The sequence below is a fragment of the Lynx canadensis genome, chromosome C1 (genome assembly GCF_007474595.2).
Source record: "Lynx canadensis isolate LIC74 chromosome C1, mLynCan4.pri.v2, whole genome shotgun sequence".
Lineage (NCBI taxonomy): Eukaryota > Metazoa > Chordata > Mammalia > Carnivora > Felidae > Lynx > Lynx canadensis.
In genome coordinates, this window is record NC_044310.1 from 212,759,853 (window position 1) to 212,783,529 (window position 23,677).

Sequence of the window (23,677 nt, forward strand, 5' to 3'; positions counted from 1 at the left end):
CTTCAACCCAGCGGCGTCCTTATGGGAAGAGAGGAGGACACACAGAGACACAGACGCAGAGGGAAGGCCACGTGATGAGACGCAGCCAGGGAAGCATCTACAAGCGGAGGATGGCCCACAACCACCAAAGGCTGGGAGAAAGTTTCCAGAAGGAACCGACCCCGCCCGCACCTTGATTTCAGACTTCTGGCTTCCGGAACCGTGAGAGAACACGCTTCCGAGAGAAAGAATATGCTTCCGTCGCTTTAAGCCGCCCAGGTTGCGATCATTTGTTCTGGTGGCCCCACCAAACCAATAGGGCTACCATGTATGGACTCCTTCCCCAAGGTCACCTTGAGGTCCCACGTGGTACCTGCACTTGAAACACCCCATCTGCGTTTCCAGCGTCGGGAAGGAGAAAGGAGGAAGAAAACAAAGAAGACACAACTTTCCCCTGACGGACGCATCCCGGATGTTGGATGCAGTCTCTGCTTTCATCCCCTTGGCCACAGTTGAATCACCCAGCAGCATGTGGCCGGTTAAAAATGGTTGCTTTTATTACTGTGGAGGAAGGGGAGAAGGGTAATTGGGCCCAATATTGCTCATGCTACTCCCTCCATTAGATGTTTCTGGCCCCCAAACCCCCTGCTGACGGATCTAGCCCCACCGTGGTTTCCCAGAGTGGCTCCCCACCGGCTCTACCCCCCCCATCCCCCCCCCCCCAGGTCCAATCCCCTTCTTTGTCAGGGCACTTCAGGTCAGTGCCAGCTCCCCCTCGTCTGGCACAGCCCACAGCCACCTCAGCGCTCAGAGGCAAAGGCCCTGGGGCCAGCACCCGGATTCCTGGGAAGGCGGAACACGAAGACCCCGGACTCCCGTCTGCTCCTCACCCCACCCTCAGCCCGAAGGACTTAGCCAAGTATTTCTTCCAAACAAGTCCAGGGCGCAGCCTATCAGAATATCTGGAGAAAGAAATTTCCTGCCTCTCCATACAAACGAGACTGTGTCATCTTTCCAGCCTGGCCTTGGTTGGTCGGAAGTCACCACTTCACGGCCCAGCAAGGGAAGCGTCCAGACTCAGAGCATCCCCCCCGCCCCATTACCAGCCAGTAGGCCGCGGGGAAGGAAGCAGCTGCGTCCAAGGGGCGCAGGCTTCCCCAGCCCAGCCGGGTGTTCAAAGGCGATGGATTGCAGGGTCCCTTGGCAGCAGGAGGTTCCCCCCCCCACCCCGCCCATGGACTTCTTTCACTCTCTGTGTGTTTTTCATATGGTCCTGTTGACTCCAGAGCCCCTGTTCAGCAGTCCCAGAGAGCTCTGGGACTCTGCTTTAACAGCACCTGTCGGAGCTGGGGCCCACCGTATCCTGCAGCTGGTGGAACTGGAAGGCGGCCGCCAAGTGTCACCAAGCGGGGAGCACGGTCTTGACGTGTTAGTGTCGACGGCTGGGACGCCGAGGGGCCCAGAGAGCGGCCGTCCAGGCCTCAGGCTGTTGCAGTATTTGACGACGACGCCCCTTCTGTTTGCACCAGTGTCCCTGGAGCTTCCCCTGTTGGCTCTGCCCAGGCCCTCAGTTGGGCCATATTTGCCTGAGCCCGAAGGGATGGACACGGTTCCTATCACTTTTCCTGGACAGCTTTTTTGCCCCTAGAGGCTGCAAATACTCAGAGCAAGGGGTGACTTAACTCTATTTAGCAGAAACCTCTGAGCCCAGACAAGATGCTGCTACCCACTCGTTACTCCAAATCTCTGCCGACTTTGGCACCTCCCCCCAGGATCTTGGCAGGCCCTCCTGGGACCTGGTCCAGCCTGGAGTCAGAGAAGCAGGCCGATGCCCTGACTTACAGTAAGAGGGGGGAGGGGGTCCCAGAGCTGGAGGCCGGGGCATGTGTCTGTGCCCCCCACCCCCACCTCTCCTCCTTGATGGGGAGTTCCAAGGCCCCGGGGGGGGGGGGCACCACTGCCCAGCCTGTGTGAGCCTGTGTGAGCCCAGGGTCGTCCTTGCAAGTCAAGCGATCAGCGTGAACACGCTCAGCAAAGGAGCCCTTACCCGATACACATAGAGATGTTTTAGAAAGCCAAGGGCCGCGCGTAGCCACCCTGGAAGGACTGGAATCAGACACTCAGGGCCCCCAGACTGCAGGGAGAGCCCTGCCCTGGGGCTTAGCTCTGTGCAGGCCACCCATTTGGGGCCTAGCCATAGACAGAACTGACTTCCAGTCACTCCCACACAGAGCCAAAGGCAGAGCCCAGAGAAGAGCGTCAAGCGCAGAGCTAAAGGCGGGGCGGGAGTCCTTCCAGCTTTGAGCGAGGGGGGCTCCTCCTCTGACTTCCCGCTGACGGGAGCCAGCAAAGATCCTTTGGCTTAAGCTGGGTTTATACATATATACATATATATATATTTTTTTTTTAAACTTATTTTTTAAAGTAAGGCCACCCAACATGGGGCTCAAACTCACGACCCCAAGAAGTGTCGCATTGCTCTACCGACTGCGCCAGCCTGGCGCCGCTGGCTTAAGCTGTTTTGAGAGGGGTTCCTCAAGTTGAGGCAGGAGGGAAAGCGAGGCGGTCCCGCCAAAGGGGGAGAGCTTGCAGCGAGCGGGGAGCCCGCATGGGGGCCCGGGGCCGGGGCGGGGGAGCGGGCGGCGACGGGAGGGCCGCCCGGGCGACTGATGGGAGGAAAGCAGCGATGCCCGGGCGGCCCGGTCCCCACTCCAGAGCGCGCGCGATTTCTGGGAACCTCCGCGCGCCCGACCGCTGCGCTGGCACAGCCGGACTCCGGGTTCCTGGAAGTGACCGCCCGAGGGTGGGGCGGAGGGGCTGCGCCTGGGGCCTGGCAGGAGCCAGATTTCCGCCCCGCCCAGGCCCAGGTCGGGGTGGGACGGCCGCTCCCCTGCTGCTCTACCCCAGGGCCCCGGCTGACCCCATCCTTCCCTGAGCTGACCGTCGGCTGGGGGTCTACCCCCCGCAGCCCCGGCTCCCGCACCTCCCCTCCCCCCCCCCCCCCCGCAGCCCGCTCTGTCCGCGGGGCTGGCCTCGCGCGCTCTCCCCGCTGCCCCTGCGCTCCAGCGCCGTCCCAGCCCCTTCGCGGCGCCCACCGCCCGCAGCTCCGCAGTCAGCAGGTGTGGGCGGGGCCAGAGAAGGCGCACGTCCAACAGGTTCCCAGGTGACGCTGCTGAGGCCACTCTGGGGACCGCGCTTCGAAAGCCAGTGGCCAGTCCATACACATTCTCCCCTCACCGCCCGTAGTTTCACTTTTGGCTTCCTATGTCTGTTAGCAGCGAAAGGCTTTTGGTCCCAAGGCCAGACAGAAGTTCTACCTCCTGCCCTTGACCTCAGGTTCAGCTGAGCTCATGGATCCTTCGCTAATGATGAGGAGAAGGGTAAAAGGGAGATTAACGTGACTGTGTGCACTTTCCATCATCAGGAATTATTCCTTTTATGAAGATGAATCAACTATTTTTTCTTGTAGCTCAGTTATCTCACACTCCTTTCTGGTCTGTATGGAGGTCTCACCAGGAGAGCAACACTCACAAGGGAAAGCACTGGTGTTTAGGCTAAGGCAAGAGGAGGTCAGGGCGTGCTTAGTGGCTCACAAGAACTCCTTCTGCAGCATCCCATCCAAACGCCAGGGACAGCCACAAGACTAAAGACATTCTGTGTGTGCCTTGTCTTGCTGGTTCTCGAGGTGTGTCAACAGCCGGGAAACCACCCAGATGCGGTCACTTTAGCATTTACTGCTCTGTGCTCACATCACATGCCGTGCAGTGTGCATTTTTAAGCTTGCTTAGAAGCTGGCGATATTCCTAAGAACCTTAAGCGTCTGTATCTATGAACACCAGCTGCTGTGAGTCCCACCAGTCTCTTGCAGATGTACACTTGCTTTGAAAAGATCTTGCTTCCATGGGGCACCTGACTGGCTCAGTTGGTAGAGCATATGACTCTTGATCTCGGGGTTGTGAGTTCAAGACCCGTGTTGGGTATAGAGCCTACTCAAAAAAAAAAAAAAAAAAAGATCTTGTCCCAGATTTGCTCTTCTGCAAGTCCATTAAAAAAAATTTTTTTTATGTTTATTTTTGAGAAAGAGAGACAGAGTGTGAGTGGGCAAGGGGTAGAGAGAGAGGGAGACATAGAATCCAAAGCAGGCCCCAGGCTCCAAGCCGTCAGCACAGAGCCCGATGCGGGGCTCGAACCCACGAACCATGACGTCGTGACCTGAGCCAAAGTGGGACGCTTCACCAACTGAGCCACCCAGATGCCCCTCTGGAAGTCCAAATAGCCTGCGTCTTTTTGCCAGCTTCATCAAGTCCACACGACAGTTGGGGACTATGATGTAACTCACACCTCTGGGATAGGGCAAGGAAACCTGGCACTCGAAGCCAAGATGGACTCCAAGACTCCGGCCTCACCCACTGTCAGGACTCCCCTGCTTTCCTGCTCACTGATAACTCCCTTAGGGGATGGGGATGTGTATTCCCACTTGGGTATGCTCTCTTTCCACGAAATCAAGCAACCCTTGCGGACCAAAATCCAGTGCCTCTACCTCTGCATGGACTCTGAGCTAGGAAGACAGATGTATCTGAATCCCCCATACATCATGAGTTTTGGACAGTGACAAAACCCAACTTTCCTGGAAGGACTTTTTTTTTTTTTTTTTTGCCCAGGCAGTGGGTTGGCAGTAGTCCATCTTTTGATTTGCGCTCGGTATTTCAGTACGTTCCTCCTCCAACCTGCTGATTAGATGCAGGCCCTGTGCTTCTGGATCTAAACATGCTCTTGGTCTGAACTCCCCCTGTTGGAGCTCCGAGATAAACTCAATCCAGCTGATTGCCAGGTTTGTCTGAGTGGGTCAGCCTTAAGGGCTTAATTTAGGTGGCTTCACCCTCTCATCCAATTCATTTTCTTCGGGGGTTTTGACACAGTTCCTCTGTGTGTGGTTTCAGCTGTTTGCCCTTCAGTAGAGAGAGAGGCCAGGCACTTGCCTGCGACAGCTGCAAAGATGACTTCATTTTAGAGCTGTGTCACTTTTGGATCTGCTTTCTCCAGCAACGGCAACAAAAGAAAAAGAAAATAAACAAATGGGACTACATCAAGCTAAAAAGCTTTTGCACAGCAAAAGAAAATACTAAGAAAACCAAAAAGCAACTTACTGAATGGGAGAAGATACTTACAAACTTGATAAGGGGTGGATATCCAAGATATGAAAAGGACTCAGACAACTGAGTAACAAAAAGGCAAACCCTATTAAAAAATGGGCAGAGGACCTGAAGAGGCATTTTTCCAAAGAAGACATACAAGATGGTCAACAGGCACAGGAAAAGATGCTCCACATCACTAAACATCAGGGAAATGCGAATCAAAACCGCAATGAGATACCACCTCACACCTGTCAGAATGGTTATTATCAAAGAGATAAGAAATAACAAGTGTTGGCAAGGAAAAAAGGGAACCCAAGTGCACTGTTGGTGGGAATGTACATTCGTGCAGCCATCATGGAAAACCATATGTTGGAGGTTCCCCCCAAAACTGGAAACAGAACTATCATGTGATTCAGCAATTCTACTTTTGGGTATCTATCTGAAGAAATGAAAACACTAATTCAAAAAGATATATGTACCCGTACGTAATTGCCAAGATATGGGAGCAACCTAAGTGTTCACAGACAAATGAATGGATAAGATGTGGTATATACATATATTCAATGGAATATTACTCAGCTATAAAAAGGAATGAAATCTTGACATTTGCGACAACATGGGTGGACCTGGAGGGTATTATGCAAAATAAAATAAGTCAGAGAAAGGAAGACAAATACCACATGATTTCACTTATATGTGAAATCTAAAAAGCAAAAACAAATGAAGAAACAGAACAAAACAGAAACAAACTCAGAGATACAGAGAACAAACTGGTGGTTTCCAGAGGGGAGGGAAGTGGGGGGATGGGCCAAATAAATGAAGGGAATTAAGAGGTGCAAACTTCCAGTTATAAAATAAATAACAGGGATGCAATGTACATCATAGAGAATATAATCAATAATATTGTAATAATTTGGGGGCTCTTGGCTGGTTCAGTTGGTAGAGCATGCAACTGTTTATCTCAGCGTCATGAGTTCAAGCCCCATGTTGGATATAGAGAGTACTTAAAAAATTTTTTTTAATATTGTGATAACTTTGTATAATGACAGGTGGTAACTAGACCTATTGTGATGAGCATTTTGTAATGTATAAAAATATCGAATCACTCTCTTGTACACTGAAACTAATATAATATTGTATGCCAATTATAATTCAGTAAAAAATTAAAATGTTTGAAACTGGAAAAAAAAAGAACTGTGTAGCATGGCACAGAGATGCATGGCCTCCCACCCCCAAGGTGTTCAAGGGCTAAGGTCCATAGAAAGGCTGCAGATGGCTCAGATTTGTCCCTTGAATGCAGAACTCAGCCAGTCCCTTTTATTTTCAGGGAAAGCTTGGTTAGCTCCCCTGAAGTATTGTGCATATTCCAAGAATTGAATTTGGGGTTGAGTTTTTCCCAGCAGCAACATTTTGATAATCCTAGAATTGGACTGATGGGTTTATACAGATTCATTTCATTTCATTTCATTTCATTTATTTTGAAAGAGAGCGTGAGCAGGGGAGAGGCAGAGAGATAGGGAGAGAGAGAATCCCAAGCAGGCTCCACACTGTCAGCACAGAGCCCAACGTAGGGCTCAGTCCTACGAACTGTGAGATCATAACTGGAGCCAAGATCAAGAGTCAGACACTTAGTCAACTGAGCCATCCAGGCACCAGAAAGTCATTGTGGGATGTATTGGTAGGCCTAAGAACTGGGAAGGGGAGGCATTGGTTTACCGTACTGCTCTGAACTCATGGATATACAGAGTCAACATGGGCACTGCCCAGATGACACTTCAGATGGAAGCAGTTTGCCTTTGTGACACAAATATTCTTTGTACTCATACCAGGACATATCACATTGACATTTTTTTTCCAATTTGGTGCTTGTATCACACAAGTGTTCAAGGAATTGAAGGAATTCTTAAAGTATAAAGAATGATAGCAATTTATCTACTGTTTCAAGTCATATCTGCTTGTTCCGGTATCACCCACAATCACAAAGGTACAAGTCAGAAACCAACCTAGATCCTTGACAACTTGAGATGATGGTAAGAAGCCACCTCTGGGTTTATTGTAAGAAAATTAACCTGACATTTTTAACTAATAACAAATCCCCTTGTTGAAGGCACTTTGAGTTGATATGACATATACAGAAATTATGTCTACAATAGGATTCTTTGGGTTGCAAGTGACAGAAACCCAACTTGAATCCGTCTGAATAGAAAACTATTTGGTTGACTGGAGGGCTGCTGGAGCTGCTGTAGGAACGAGAACAGCTCTATGGAACTCAGAGTCTGGACCCAGGGATTTGACAACCCCAGCGTCTTCTCTTTGCATCTCTCTGGGTGACAGCTTCATTTTCTCAGGCCTTTTTATGTGACAAAGGACATGGTTATAAGGCTACCCTGGAATCTCATTTTACAATAACCTGAACACAATTCAACAGAAAGATGCCTCGGAAAGACTCTCATTGGCTTAGCTTGAATCACATGCCCATCCTGGGCCAATCACCATGGTCAGAGATGCAGGGTAAGATTAGTCCATTCCCAGCTGTGTGACCAACCCCGTGGTCAGGTGTATTACCAGGAGGGACAGAGGTGATGGGCAGACAAAGATAATAGCCACCACAATGACCATAATCCTGGAAGTCAGGCAAATGCACCCAGAAGGCAAATGCAAAACAGGAGTGGTATTTATTGTAGCTAAGAGCCCAGGGTTCAAAGGCACAAGGACCTAGATTTGGTCCGGTTCCACCACTCCCCTGCTGTGTGAACTCTGAGTTCTTAACCTCTCTGTACCTCCTGTTATTTATCTTGTCAAAGACAAAACTTGGACAAAGAGACTGATATGATTTAGCTTACTGCAATAGAAAGCACCCCAGATCAGACATCGTTAACTTAGGTATAAGTACAACATTAATCTATAAAATTCTGAAAATATCCATCTCATGGATGTGGTGTGAATTAATTTATGTAATTCACTTAGCACAATGCTGGGCACACATGGGGTTGTCATATTTAGCAAGTAAAAATACAGGCCGATATAATGTCCTGTATATACAATAAAATAAACCAACAGTTGGGATATACTTATATTAAAAACTTACCTGAAATCCAAATTTAAAATTTAAGTGTTCTAGGGGCGCCTGGGTGGCTCGGTCAGTTGAGTGTCCAACTTTGCCTCAGGTCATGATGTCACAGTTCGTGAGTTCGAGCCCTGCGTCAGGCTCTGTGCTGACAGCTCAGAGCCTGGAACCTGCCTCAGATTCTGTCCCCCTCTCTCTCTGCCCTTCCCCTGCTCATGCTCTGTCTCTCTCTGTCTCAAAAATAAAAATAAAAATAAAAAACGTTTAAAAAAATTTTAAGTGTTCTATATTTTGTCTGACGACCTTTGGCACACAGTGAACTGACAAATGTTAACTTATTGTGAACGGGAGATTTATTTTTTTTATTAAAAAAAATTTTTTTTAATGTTTATTGAGAGAGAGACAGAGACAGAGCATGAGCAAGGGAGAGGCAGAGAGAGAGGGAGACACAGAATCCGAAGCAAACTCCAGGCTCTGAGCTGTCAGCACAGCCCAACTCAGCTGGAACTTACAAACCGTGAGATCATGACCTGAGCCGATGTCAGAAGCTTAACCCACTGAACCACCCAGGCATCCTGACATTTATTTTCAATACATACTACATGGACAGGATTTCTCTTCCTGCCAAATGTAGCTTTTCTTTGAAGGCAATCTCAGATCCCAGAAGAGCAGTGGCAGGGCTGGAGGCCAGGGAGATGGTGGCCACAGACCATCTTAGGGCTTCTTTAAAATAAAGCTCACCTAACCTTCTCCATGACTCTTCCCTGACTCTGGCCTGGACCGTCTTTTTGGAAGCGTGAGGTGGAAACACGAAGACTCCCACTACAGAGCCTCAGTGCCTGGAAGGTCAGGTCTCCAGCCACCTCCCCACCCTCCAGCTGAGCTGGAGACTGGCAGGTGCTCTTTCAGTGCTGTTTAACTTGAGCCCCGAAGCACCACGTGCAAGGAGAGGGAGGATTTGCGCTGTTCTATTTTTGAAAACCAAAATTTCACACGGGGCGGGGGAAGTTTCTTAAAATTCCCAGAAAGTGCTGCAGCGGGGTGGAAGGGTGAAGCGTAGGCAGATTTGGGGCGACATTTTTGGTTCCAAGGTAATTCTGAGTCGCTCCTGCGAACGGGAGTAACACCTGTTTTTCCACGAACACCACTCTGTATTGTATTCTCTGGCCGGTTTTGTTTTTCCCGGGATACAACGAGCTCCTTGAAGTTAGGTATTGAGTCCAGTCGGCTCATCCCCAGAGCCGGGCAGAGCGCCAGGCACCGCGTGTGTGGAAATGAACGAACGGGAAGTCGTGGAGAGGAGGACAGGGGAAGCCACCCCACAGCGAGCCTCACGCAGCGGCCACCGCGCGACGAGATCCCGCTTCACTTCCGCTGCCGGGAGGCCTCAGAGCCCCAGCTCCCGAATCGCCCGCCTTTCCTCCCAGGATGCTCCGCGCCGGCTGCGTCCCGTGATTGGCTGCACCGCCCCCACGTGACGTCGAACTGGCGGCGCCGGTTGCCTGGGCGACAGCTGGAGAAGTGGCGGCGGAGCGGGTTTGGCGCGGGCGGCCGCGGCCGTGCAGCAGGTAAGCGCCTCCTCCGACGCGGCCGGGCCGCCCTGGAGGCTGCCATCCCCGGGCGGAAAGGAGCAGTGGTGGGGCCCGAGGGCCGAAGCTCTGCGGAGCCCTCGCCCCAGAGGAAAGCCAGCTTGGCAGCCGCTGCCGAACGCCCCCACTTCTGGTCGGCCGTCCTGGGCTCTTATTCTGGCGTGGGCCCGAGGCGGCCTCCTGGACAAACCGAGGACGGGCCCAGCCGCTTCCCGCAAGTAGTCTCTGATCTGTGCTGCAGTGGACCGAACTTGGAAGGGGCCGCCAGTCGTCCAGCTGGGTAGTGGCGGCACGAGCGGGTAGCCTGGGGCTTTTAGATCCATCCGCTCTGTTATCTGCCTCAGCTAACCTCCTCTCCAGACTTCATCCAGTCTAAGCCAAACTAGGATGCTAACACTGCAATTTCGTCTTCCAGACAAATCCCATAGCCTTCCCCTTATTCGATCAGCTTGTAGGTCCTAGAGCCCTATTCTATGGAAATTAAGAAGCAATCCTCAAGAATGGCTGAAGAAGTTTTGTCTAGTTTCTGCATAAAGTAGAGCAGTGGTTCTTAAACTCGAGTGTGCATAAAAGTCATCCGGGGAGTTTGTTTAAATCAGTTTCTGGGCATCGTGCTGCCATGGTGTTCAGTAAGATCAGGGTGGCGCTAGGAATTTTCATTTGCAGAAGCATCCCAGGCGATCCTGATTGAGGTGGTCCCAGCGTTTTGGGTAGTACTTGTGTAGTGGTTAATATCGGTCTGGACTTAATTTCGTACTTTTGTCACTTACTGGCTGGATTATTGGGAGCATCTCAACCTGTTTGAGCCTCAGTTACCTCATCTGTAAAATAATATAAATTATATTCATCTCTCAGTTTTGTTGTGACAATTAAATGTGAAGCATCTTGCATGTTGCCTGGCATACAGTAAACCCTTAAAGTGAACTTTTTTTAAAAAATTTTTTTAACGTTTATTTATTTTTGAGACAGAGAGAGACAGAGCATGAACGAGGGAGGGTCAGAAAGAGGGAGACACAGAATCTGAAACAGGCTCCAGGCTCTGAGCTGTCAGCACAGAGCCTGACGCGGGGCTCGAACTCACGGTCTGTGAGATCATGACCTGAGCCGAAGTCGGCCACCCAACCGACTGAGCCACCCAGGCGCCCCTAAAGTGAACTTTTTATGATATAAAGGTTTAGATGAAATTCTCATTTCCAAGATGTCAGAGTAATAGAATACCCAACAGTGGCTCACATTCACTGAGAGATCATCACAGCAGAATCTCATTCAAATAGTGGTCTTGAAGAACTTCTCTGAGTAAGTGATGTTTATAAGCACAGGGATTAGCCAGGTGAAGAAAGAGGAGGAAAGTGTTGTAAGCAGCGAGAAGAGGATGTGCAAAGGCCCTGAGGTAGGAAGAGCTTGCATTCTCAAAAACAACAACGTTGTCTTGTTCTCTGGTCTTCAAAATTCTGTTCTCTCTGCTTGGACATCATTTGTTTGTAAATATCTTGGGTGTCTGTGATGCCTACCAGGCTCTGTTAGGTTCTGGAGACATCAAATTTAAATCCACCTCCCTGCCTTTGTAGACAGGGTGATAAGTATAGCAGTAGAGGTAAATGTAGAGTTCAGAGGAGAGAGCATTTCCTTGATAGGGAAGGAAGGGGAGGGGTTCATGGCAGACCTCCTGAAAGAGGTCAGTTCTGGGTTAAGTTACCCTGATGAGTCAGGTTTGTGGTGGGGCGAGTGCATCAGACAGACGGTTTGGAGTTGTGGAAGAGCATGTGGTGTGGGGGATATCGAGGTTTGCCGCTGGTGGGCCTGCTGTGGGGCAGAGGTGGTGGGGGTCCAGAGAAGGGCTGAGGAGGTGGTGGTCCTCAAACCGTAGCAGTCTTTCCTCAGGTCCCTGGCAGGCCTGCAGGTGCCAGGAAGGATAGGTGCGCTCCCTGCTACATCCACGTCACTGTCCCCCTTCGTCAAAACCCCCAGCTCCTTTGAAGCACGTGCCCCGGCCTTTCCTCCCTGCCACCAACCTACTGGGGGCGCAGCTGCCCCTCAAAGGCTGTAGCGCCTGGCTCACTGTCTGCCCCTCCACCTCCTCTCCTTCTGTTTTGGAGATTTCCCCATTCTGGCCACTCACTCCACTTTCTCCATCTTTTTTTTTTTTCTTTTTAATGTTTATTTATTTGTTTTGAGAGAGAGAGAGAGAGAGAGAGAGAGAGAGAGAGAGAGAGACTCCCAAGCAGGCTGTGCACTGTCAGTGCAGAGCCCGACTCGGGCTCGATCTCACAAACAGTGAGATCGTGACCTGAGCCGGATTCAAGAGTCAAATGCTTAACTGATTGAGCCAGGCAAGTGCCCCTCTGCTTTCTTCATCTTTCAGGCATCTTCTTCCTCCGTTCCCTCCCTCCACTCCCTGCTGTGGCCACGAATGTCCTAATATGGCATCGCCTCCCAGATCAAGCACCTGTTCCATTCTGGTCACACTTTTTCTCTTTCAAGCTCACGTGAATGTGTCTCTGCCGCTGATCTCAGGCCCCGGGCCTCTTAAGCAGGTGTTTGACCCTGTTACGTTCTCGCTCTACGATCCCCTGTGCACCTCCCCCCTCCTCCAGCCTCAGTGCTCCATCACTGTTACACTGGCTTTCTCTTTTCCCTCTCTTCCAGAAAAAACCTCACCCTGGCTCACCTAACTCAGACGGCTGAAAGTGGCTGAAAAAACTGCAAAATTGTGCAGACTGGTTCCAGGTTTCGGATTCAAGTCCATGTGTCTTTTTTTTTTTTTTAAATATTTATTTTTGAGAGAAAGACCCCTTGTGCGTGAGAGTGTGAGTGGGGAGGGGAAGAGAGAGAGGGGGACAGAAGATCCGAAGCAGGCTCTGTGCTGACAGCAGAGAGCCTGACGTGGGGCTGGAACCCATGAACCTCGAGATCGTGACCTGAGCTAAAGTCAGACACTTAACTGACTGAGCCACCAGGCGCCCCTCAAGTCCATGTGTCTTTTTTTTTTTTTTTTTTTCAACGTTTATTTATTTTTGGGACAGAGAGAGACAGAGCATGAACGGGGGAGGGGCAGAGAGAGAGGGAGACACAGAATCGGAAACAGGCTCCAGGCTCCGAGCCATCAGCCCAGAGCCCGACGCGGGGCTCGAACTCACGGACCGCGAGATCGTGACCTGGCTGAAGTCGGACGCTTAACCGACTGCGCCACCCAGGCGCCCCAAGTCCATGTGTCTTAAGCAGATTCTCAGCACTGGAAATCCTGCCACATTTCCATAGTCTGCTTGGTTCCCACCTTCTCTTCCAGCCGTCAATGAGTTTCTTTACCTTAAAACACCTCCCATCTCTTTGAGACACCACTCCCTCCCTCCTTTCTGTGACAGATCTCCCTGTCTCTCCTTTGTGACTTCTCTCTTTAAGCCTTTCCTTTCAGGTGCCTGTCCTCACTGTTCTTGTCCACGTCACTGTCAAACCCGTGTTGTCAAATCCAAGGATCGAGTCTTCTCCCCACGTGTTCCTCGACCGTGCAGAGTGGCAGTTGACGTGGGGAACACCTTCCCTGGCTCCCAGGTGCCACAGTCTCCCGCTTGTGTCCCACCAACAAGTCACTGCTTTGGCCGCTTCTGTCTCCCTGAGCCCCTGGTACTCGAGTGCTCCAGGGTTCAGGCACGGGCCTGAGCTCTTCTCCGCTACGCCTCCTCCCTAGGAGTCCCATCCGTGTAGGACCCTTGTCTCCTGAGATGCCATCTTTATGCTGACAGTTTCCAAATGCTGATCTCCAGCTCCCACCTTCCCCTTTACTCGGGCTCCCACGCACCCACCTTCTCCACACCCTGCCGGGATGCCTCGTGGGCCTGCGAGACTGTGGCCGGAACAGAACTCTTGATGGCCTGTCAGACGGCCCCTGTCCCCTTCCTCCCCACTTCAACAGATGGCATCCGCTCAGGCCCGCGTGTCTTCCTTCCCTTCTTACCCTCACCCCCGACCTCCAGTCCATCAGCAGGTTGTGCACCTCTCCCTTGCACGTCTGGAACCCGAACACTTCACGAGGTTCCCCTCGGCTCGTCCAGACTTCCCTCGTCACTAGCTTGGGCTCGGCCATGACCCCCTTTCCGCCCACGGTCCGCTCAGCCTCTCCCCATGCAGCAGACACTGCTGTTGGGAAACGTAAATCGGGGTTGGCAGTCCCTCCTCAGGGCCCTCTCGGGGCTTCCCATCACGCTCAGGCCGCTCGCCCACACAAGGCCTGTCTGACCTGGCCCGCGCCTCGAGGCCTCCTGTGTCTGCCTCGCTTCTCCCCACCCCGGTCCTCAGCGCTCTGTGGCCTCCACGCTTGCAGACCCCTCTCCCCGGATCCGGGAGTGCTCACGTCCTCGCGTCTCCACCCAGACGTTCCCAGGGAGGCCTTCTCTGCCCACACTGTCTAAAAGAGCCCCACACCCCTCTTCTCCAGGCTCTGTCCCCTTCTTGCTGTCTTTTCCTCATATCTGAAATCACTTCCATTCGTTGTTTTTGAGCAACTACAGTGTGCCAGGCACTGCCTGGGCCCCGGGCACGCCGAGGGATGCAGCTCCTGAATCCACAGCGAGCGGTACTTAAGCGGATGGGTGTTCGAGTCAGATGGTGGTTAGTGCTGTTGAGAAAAATAAAGCAGGACGGAAGACTTAGAAGTGATGGGGCTCACCCCTTAGAAAGGGTAGTCAGGGCAAGCTCTCTGAGGAGGTGACATTTAGAAGAGACCTGAATGAGATGGGGGTGCCTGGAGGGTGTCTGCGGGAAGTGCAGAGAGAAGGCAGGCGTGGGCTGTGGGCGTCCGGTGGGTGCGGCCACTCGGTGGCCCTTGTACCTCAAGTTCACAGAGCAAAGGAGAGTGTGGGAGGCCAAGCTGTGTAGCCTTTGAGAGGTGGGCGTAAGGAGCGTGGCCTTGGTCCCGAGGGTGGTGAAACCCCAGGAGGGTCCTAAGCAGGAGAGGAAAGATCACTTGTCAATAGGCTAGCAACTGAAGTAGGGAGAGAGGGAACGGGAGATTGCGTCCCCATACATTGGGAAAGATGGGGCCACAAGATGATGGTGAGACAGAGAATGAAAATGGGGCAAGTTACTAAATTTAATCTACCCGACTTACACTCAAATAATTCAAATCAAATGCACTGTAATGGGCAGATGTAATGTTACAGAATCATGTGTTCTTAGCATTAGAAGAGATCTGGTCAATTCCCCACTTTATTTCACAGATGAAAGAGGCTCCGAGTTTCGGTGATTGCCCCAGATCAGGTGCCAGTGAGTGGGTAGTTAGTGCACAGGCTTTTTCATTCCCCTGGTTATGGGCACCCAGTGTGGGTGAAGAGCCTGGGGGTGCGGCTCAGGGAGTGGCTGCTTTGGGCACACCTGGGGACAGAAAAAGTAGAAAGTACTTCTTCAAAACGTTTGCAGTGTTTTGTTTATTTAAACATTGGGACATGTACATAGGCGTTGTGCATCCTTACATGTAACTAAAAGAAAACAAAAAACAAAAACAAACTGACATAATAAATTCTCTAGTGCGTGAACCTTAACACTTGTGAAAATATGTATCACTTCCTCCTCCATTACTGTGAGGCTAAATGATTATGGTCTTCCGGAAACATTACGGATTCCTTCCTTCCTTCCTTCCTTCCTTCCTTCCTTCCTTCCTTCCTTCCTTCCTTCCTTCCTAAGAGAATGGGTGTGCATGTGCAGTGGGGGGGCAGAGGAAGAGGGAGAGAAAAGGAGAGGGAGAATCTTGAGCAGGCTTCTTCACACCCAGCATGGAGCCCAACGCAAGGCTCGATCGATCTCACAACCGCGAGCTCATGACTTGAGCCGAAATCAAGAATTGGACACCTCGGGGCACCTGGGTGGCTCAGTCGGTTGAGCGTCCGATTTCGGCTCAGGTCATGATCTCACAGTCCATGAGTTCGAGCCCCGCGTCAGGCTGTGTGCTGACAGCTCGGAGCCTGGAGCCTGCTTCAGATTCTGTGTCTCCCTGTCTTTCTCTGCCTCTCCCGTACTCATGCTCTGTCTCTCTCTGTCTCAAAAATAAATAAAAACATTAAAAAAAAATTAAAAAAAAAAAAGAATTGGACACCTAACCAACTGAGCCACCCAGGTGCCCCCGATTACTATTTTTTACTTGGAGGCTGTGTGAGGAATTGGTGACTCTGTGTTTATTTATATCAGATTAATTTTAATGCATGTCCTTCTTAAGTGAATGAATCTTATCAAATTTTGTTTTGTTCTAAAATGTACTTTGTGGTCTTGATCGTTTGAATTACATATACAACACTATGGCACATTAGAAAAATAATCGTCCCCAATCTCATTAGCAAGCCTTGATCCTCATTTACACCGCCTTCTAGCCCATGTTCACACTCATTTTAAGTAGTTGTCATAGAAGAAGGAATTACGTCGGACTTTAGCCTCTGTATTTCCTAGTGCTGCTGTAATAAGTTACCATAAAATTAGTGACCTGGAGGTCAGAAGCCCAAAATGGGTCTCCCTGGGCTAGAATCCAGGTGTTCACAGGGCTTGTTCATTTTTTTTTTTTTTTTTTAATGTTTATTTTTGAGAGAGGGACAGAGGATCTAAAGCAGGTTCCATGCTAACAGCACAGAGCCCGATGTGGGGCTTGAACTTGCAAACTGGGAGTTTGTGACCGGAGCCCAAGTCGGACGCTCGACTGACTGAGCCACCGGGCGGCCCAGGGCTTGTTTATTTCTGAAGGCTCCGGAGGAGAGTCTGTTCCTTGCCTTTTCGAGCTTCTAGAGGCTGCCTGCACTCACTCCTTGGTGTGGGGTCCCTTCTCCATCTTCAGGGCCAGCAGTGCATCACTCTGACATTGACCCTCTTGTCTCCTTATAAGGATCATGGTGCTTACACTGGGCCCACCAGGTAATCATAGATACTCTCCTTATTTTAAGGTCAGCTGATTAGCAACCTTAATTCCATGTGCAACTCGACATAGTCAGGGGCTCCGGGGGTTAGGATGGGGGGCCATTATTCTGCCCACCACAGCCACCTTTTTATGACTTCACAGATGATTGTAGTGAAAGCTTTTATCTTCTGCTTTTGCCTTGTAGAGATTTTTGCTGCCGTGAGAATTAACAGTAACCGTTCAATATGGGGGATGTTCTGGCTCACGAATCAGAATTACTTGCACTAGTGAAAGAGGTATGTTTTACCACACACAGGTCACAGAAAAAAAGATCTTGAAAACTCATGTTTTATAATGCAACACATTTTATAGTGTCTTATAATAAATGTGTTTTCTATCCTTACATTAGAGTTATCTGTTTTCCATTATATTATGTATTTTTTGTTTTCATAACTAAATTGAAATCTTAAAGTCACTTGAAAAGATTTCTTTAAAGAAAATTATAATAGTAACGTGCTCATGGTAAAGATGTAAACAATGTGGAAATATAAAAAGTTCATTACCCTGTTCCGCTCCTGCAGCGACCACTGTTAATGGGTTAGTATATTTTTCCAGACTTTTTTTCAGTGAATATGCAAAATACATGTACATGTCTATAGTTTGCTTTACAAAATGGAATATGCTGTCGTACATGTTGTTCTGAAGCTTGGCTTTTCTCCACCCACAGTAGTGTAGTGTGACTGCCTTCCTGTGATCTGCCTCATACTTTTTAATGCTGTCGAATATTTCAAATTGAGTGGCCGCGTCTACTTAACTTGTTACCTATCAATGGACATTTAGGTTTCCTACAATGAAAGCTTTTGAAGGACAGGACCCACACCCTGTGCTTTTATATATTCTCTACTGCTTTTAGCACGGGGCTAGCACGTCGATGGTGCTAAAGAAACCACAGCTGCCGTTTTATTCTGTGATTAACCGTCCAGTAGGCACCGCGAGCCACGGCAGTGGAGCAAGGCATCTCTCCCGGAAATGAAGCTTAGTCATTTTTTGGTGTGCTCGTGAATAAATTATTTTTTCAAAAAATTTTTTATTATTAAAAAAAATTTTTTTAACATTTATTTGTGAGACAGAGACCGAGTATGAGCGGGGGGAGGGGCAGAGAGAGAGGGAGACACAGAATCTGAAGCAGGCTCCAGGCTCTGAGCTGTCAGCACAGAGCCCGACGCGGGGCTCGAACCCATGAATCGTGAGATCATGACCTGAGCCAAAGTCAGACGCTCAACCGACTGAGCCATCCAGGTGCCCCATCTCATGAATAAATTCTTAAAGCCATCACAGCAATGGGTTGTGGACAGGGCCTGGGGAAGTAGCCTACCCCGAGGGGGTGGCAGGAGGTGACTGCCACAAACTGAGAAGGAGGGCAGAGGAGTGTGGAGAACGACGGTAGAGTACATGGTGGGGAAGGCAAAGGAGAGGGGCATCTCTAGACAGGCAGTGAGCTTTAGTGCCGTGCTCCAAGGTCACTGCCGACATTGCCCATCTTTCATCTTCTGTTCTTAAGGACAGGCATTTCTAGTGCTTGTTTCAAGTAGCAGATTCCCAGAGACCTACTAGACCCAGAGCCATCAGGCCTTCTGAAGATCACTTTTGCCTTTTTCAGACTGCTGCACACATCATTTTGTTTCTATTAATAATGGTAATGAATCGTGCAGCTCACTTTTTTTTCCTGAAAACAAATTTATTTTCTGTAAATAAGCATGTTCTGTGATACTGTCTTTCTAGGCTCTTGGCATGTGTGTCAACCAAGTAAATTGTAAGCTGGATCCCAAATTCTCCCAAAGATTAACCCCGTTATGAATTGGTGATAACACGGAGCTGGTACAGTTACTTCAAAGGCAGTTATTTTGTTGATGTTAAAATAGAGAAATGTATACACACTTATGTTCTTTTTTTATAGTATTTAGATTTTGCTGAATTTGAAGACACCTTGAAAACATTTTCAAAAGAATGCAAAATAAAAGGAAAGCCATTATCTAAAACAGCAGGTGGCTCTTTAAGGGATTCCAAATCACTGGTCATCCAGGTAACATTTTGCTTTTCTTTGATCTCTGTCAATAATCAAGATGCTCCCTACTTGTAAAACATGCCATTATTAGAGAATATTGGCATTGTTCTGGGAACTTGGTCTGAGTGACTTTTAGTTTGTTTGTTTATTTGTTGATTGATTGATTGATTGATTGATTGTTTGGAGTAAGCTCTATGCCCAACGTGGGGCTTGAATTCACAACTTGGAGATCAAGAGTTGCATGCTTTAGGGGTGCCTGGGTGGTTCAGTTGGTTAAGTGTCCAACTCTTGATTTTGGCTCGGATCATGATCTCATGTATCATGGGATTGAGCCCTGTGTTGGACTCTGTGCTGATAGTGCAAAGCCTGCTTGGGATATTCTCTCTCTCTCTCTCTCTCTCTCTCTCTCTCTCTCTCTCTCTCCCCCGCCCCCCCCCCCCCGGAAATAAATAAACTTTATTTTAAAAAAAGAGTTGCATGCTCTACTGACTGAGCCAGCCAGGTGCCCCCAAGCGACCCCAGAGTGACTTTTAGATGCTTAGGTGTTTTCATATGAATGAGTAATGTCATCTTTAAATCTGTATACCTTCTCTAGGAAGTGAGTTGTGATGTAATATCTTTCACATAAGTACATTTCTTCGGAAGAAGAAAAAGAAGAAACCATGCAATGCTTAGGAACAGAAACAAATGTGATCTCCATCCTGAGCAGCATAGGTTATGAATTTTAGGCTCTGGGGACACGGTGGTGAACCAGACCAAAACAAACCTCAGCCCTCCAGGTGCTCTCATTCTCTCTTGGGGAGATTGGAGGGGGCAGGGAGCGAGAGTCATACTGAAAGGCAGTGTCCTGAAAGGAAGGCCAAGCAGTTCTGTGAACGCCAGGGGCTGCGGAGGACAGACGTTATACAGGCTTCAGCTCTCAGGATTAGAAGGGACCTTAAAGGTCCTCGTTCGATCTGTTATTCGATGCCTCCATCTCATTTGTAACATTCCAAGTAAGTGATTGGTTCACCTTGAATCCTTCAGTGTCAGGAGAGCATGCTGCTTCCTGAGACGGTGTATTTCAGCTTTGCATGATTTTATTATTTTAATAACTTTATTTGTTCTGATACGCCTACTTCCAGGAAAAAATTGACACTTAATTTGAGAGTCCTAGCGACGAGCTGGAAGTAAGGCTGCAGCCACGATCCCTTTGTTCCTGATCCCCAACTCCCTTGGATGGGGCACTGTTGAAGTGGCCCTTGGCGCTGTGCCCTCTGCCCAGTGTCCCTCCAGACCTCAGGCACCTGGACACTGAGCTGCCGCCATGTCAAACACAGACTCTTCTGTTGATGCTGCTACAGTGGGCGGCCTGCCGGGGCACCTCCCATCCCCAGAGCACATTTGTCAGAACATGAAACCAGAATCGAGCCATTGTTAGACTTGGACACAGAGGCTGTTCCTAACCAGAGTGGAGCTTCTTCCTCAGAATCTCAGCCTCAGTCCTGGGCGCTCAGCACCTAGTTTCCCCACGTTCCTTCAGAAGGAAGGAGGGCCACCCACCGTTATCCCGCAAGTTGGAAAACTATGTGCGCATCTCTTAATTGAAGGTACCGTTGAGAGGAGTCTAACAAATCCTTGATAGCTAACTAGCAAAATGCTCAGAATCTTCTGTGAAACTCACACATAAGCAGGATAAGCTCTGTGTCTGGAAACTTCTCTGTGTAGCTGGTATCTCCAGAAATGGCTGCCGTGCACTTTTTGCAACCGGTTTGACATCACACGCAGCGCCAGCCGCACACACTTCAGTGTTTCCGAGCCTTTTTTTAAAATTGTGATTTAAGGGGCGCCTGGGTGGCGCAGTCGGTTAAGCGTCCGACTTCAGCCAGGTCACGATCTCGCGGTCCGTGAGTTCGAGCCCCGCGTCGGGCTCTGGGCTGATGGCTCAGAGCCTGGAGCCTGCTTCCGATTCTGTGTCTCCCTCTCTCTCTGCCCCTCCCCCGTTCATGCTCTGTCTCTCTCTGTCCCAAAAAATAAATAAATGTTGAAAAAAAAATTTTTTTTTTAAAAATAAAATTGTGATTTAAAAAGTACATGACATAAATTTACCGTCTTACCTATTTTTAAGTATACAGTTCAGTAGTGTTAAATATATTTATGTTGTGCTGAAACAGATGTCCAGAACTTTTTCATCTTGCAAATCTGAAACTCTGTCCGTTGAACAATACTACCCACATTCCCTCCCCCCAGCCCCTACTAACCATCATTCTACTTCTGTTTCTATGACTTTCACTACTTAAAGATACCTCATATAAGTAGAATCATACTGTATTTTTCTTTTTGTGGCTGGCTTATTTCAAGTAACATAATGTCCTCAAGGTTCACCCATGTTGTAGCATGTGACAGTATTTCCTTCCTTTTTAAAGCCAAAGGATATTTTGTTACGTGTCTGTACCACATTTTGTTTATCCATTCATACATCAGCGGGCGCTTGAGTTGCTTCCTCCTCTTGGCCGTTGTGAATAGCGCTGCTACGAACATAGGTGTGCTTTCAGTTATTTTGGATTTATACCCGAAGTAGGTTACTGATCACATGGTAGTTCGTTTTTTAATTTTTTGAGGAACCTTCATACTGTTTTCCATTGTAATTGCATCATACATTCCCATCAAGAGTACACAGGGGTTATAATTTCTCTACATCCTCACCAACACCTGTTTTATTTTTTGTTTTGTTTTGTTTTTGATAGTAGTCATCCTGATGGATGTGAAGTGATATCTTGTGGTTTTGGTTTGTATCTCTCAGATGCATTCAGGTCCATTTTTCTGTAACTTGAAAAACCTTCAAACTTTCTGATTGCCACAAACATATCTTTTCTGCTCCTCCAATGTACAGCCATACCCACCATGATGGCTATCCCAAACAAAAGTAAACAGCAAAGATATTGCACAATTTCAGTGACACTCAATAAATGGAGAATTTCCCTAAGCACTGTTCTTTAAGCAGTGTGCGCGCGCACGTGTGTGTGTGTGTGTGTGTGTGTGTGTGTGTTGTGTTTATAAGTTACTATTGATGGCGTGTAAATATTCTGATCTTGGTGGTTCTGGCTGGGATCATGGTTTATATAAGAGAAGGTCATTAATATTTGTGACTCTATGAGTTATAACACTGGATTGCTTTGTATGTAGATATTATTTTAAATGCAGGGACTGTTTCCAGGTACAGATCTATAAATCTGGTCACAGGTCTACAAATGTAGAATTAAAAAATTTTTTTAATGTTTATTTTTGAGAGAGAGAGAGATAGAGTATGAGCAGGGGAGGGGCAGAGAGAGAAGGGGAGACAGAATCCAAAGCAGTCTGCAGGCTCTGAGCTGTCAGCATAGAGCCCGACGTGGGGCTCGAACTCATGAACTGTGAGATCATGATCTGAGCCGAAGTCGGACATTTAACTAACGGGCCCACCCAGGCGCCCCTACAAATGTAGAATTTAGAACAGACTATATACATGGTCCACTTGACATGTGGACTCTGCCAAGGCACCTGACAGAATACCTTGACTCAAAGCCTTAAAATACTCCCAAATCTACAGTAAACTCATTCACACGAAGAGCTCTCGGTCACTAGACCTGTCATGGGAGAATGCTTCCTCCAGAGCAGCTCGCAGGGATGGCAGGGTTTGCTTAGAGCTCAACAGAGGCGAGCCTGGCGTGGGGTCGGGCCCCAACAGCACTGCCACTTGGGAAGATCCCCTCCACCCCGGCGGCGGCCAGTAACGGGCTTCCTCGTTCTTTCAGAGGAGGCAGAGCTCGGCTGCTCACATTTTGTTGGGCACCGCTCTTCCTCTGGTTGCTGACAGGCTGTCCTTCGCTGTTACCAAGGCCGAGTAACAGCAAGAGGATGGTTCCGAGGAGGCAGACATTTCTTATAGGACTTACTTTGAAAAATTCTGAGTTTCATTCAAATATATGCCAAGACCTTCCAGAGTAAGGTAATATTCAGATGTTCTTTTTTTTTTTTTAAACAGCATTTCTCTGATTTTTAAGTTTATTTTTGAGAGAGAGAGAGTCAGAGAGAGAGAGAGAGAGAGAGAGAGAGACAGTGTGAGCAAGGGAGGGGCAGAGAGCGAGAGGGAGACACAGGATCCCAAGCAGGCTCCGCTCTGTCAGCGCAGAGCTACTACGCAGGGCTGAAACCCACGAACCGTGAGATCATGATCTCAGCCAAAATCAAGAGTCAGACGCTAAACCGACTGAGCCACCCAGGCGCCCCAATATTCAGATGTTCTTGATCACATGACATAGAGAACATTTCTGTACTAATTGTAGTTGAAGATTCTTTACTAATGAATATCTTCAAGTATAACCAGACACTGCAACATTGTTCAGTCTATTTCCATTTTATGATATTAACAAGCTCATTTATAAACAACCTTAACCAAAGAGGCAGTTATAGAGGAATACTATAAAGCCATTTTTCAAAAGTGTGAAAGAAAAAACAAAGGGTAAAAATACAATGACCAAATAATAGTGATGAATAATGGTGTTGGGTGGGGGGACCTGGAGGTTCCACAGAAAATCCAATCCAAGAAAAACTTTTGTAAATGAGCACAAAATGTAGGTCTGAGTATCTTGGGCATTTGATATCATAAGGAAAATAATATGAATCACATTGCTTTGGACTGTTAGGAAGTTCTTTCCATTCTGCCTTATACTTAAATCCACAAAATTATGCAGCAGGTATTTGCAATGGGACACTTAACATTCTTCTTGTGAGGCAGGCGGCGTGATAATCGCCACCTCCTTTCTCCAGAATTCTCTATCTCAGCTATTGCACAGTAAGTCCAGAAACCGTCTGCCCTGTATAATCAGACTCGCACAGCCCCGAGGTCGGAATGGTACCAGGCCTGTGCCCCCTCCTCTAGTTGTAGCCTGTGCTTCCCTGCTTCTGTAATCGGTGGACACTGTATGGATGTGTTGGGATCTGTAGTCACTT

At 48.7% G+C, this 23,677-nt stretch overlaps 1 protein-coding gene across 5 annotated transcripts in view; it reads left to right on the forward strand.

Moving 5' to 3' along the window:
- The first annotated feature begins 9,684 nt into the window (after positions 1 to 9,684).
- Positions 9,685 to 23,677, forward strand: part of ARMC9 (armadillo repeat containing 9) — a 151,081-nt gene continuing 137,088 nt past the window's right edge. For 4 of the 5 annotated variants that reach the window (XM_030325428.1, XM_030325431.1, XM_030325430.1 and 1 more), the window contains exons 1-3: positions 9,685 to 9,749; positions 16,847 to 16,937; positions 18,599 to 18,724. In XM_030325428.1, the coding sequence (XP_030181288.1) occupies positions 16,887 to 16,937; positions 18,599 to 18,724 (177 nt within the window). In that variant the 5' untranslated portion in view covers positions 9,685 to 9,749; positions 16,847 to 16,886. Of the gene's footprint in view, positions 9,750 to 12,416; positions 12,498 to 16,846; positions 16,938 to 18,598; positions 18,725 to 23,677 lie in introns of all 5 variants that reach the window. The other variant, XM_030325429.1, reaches the window with a different exon arrangement.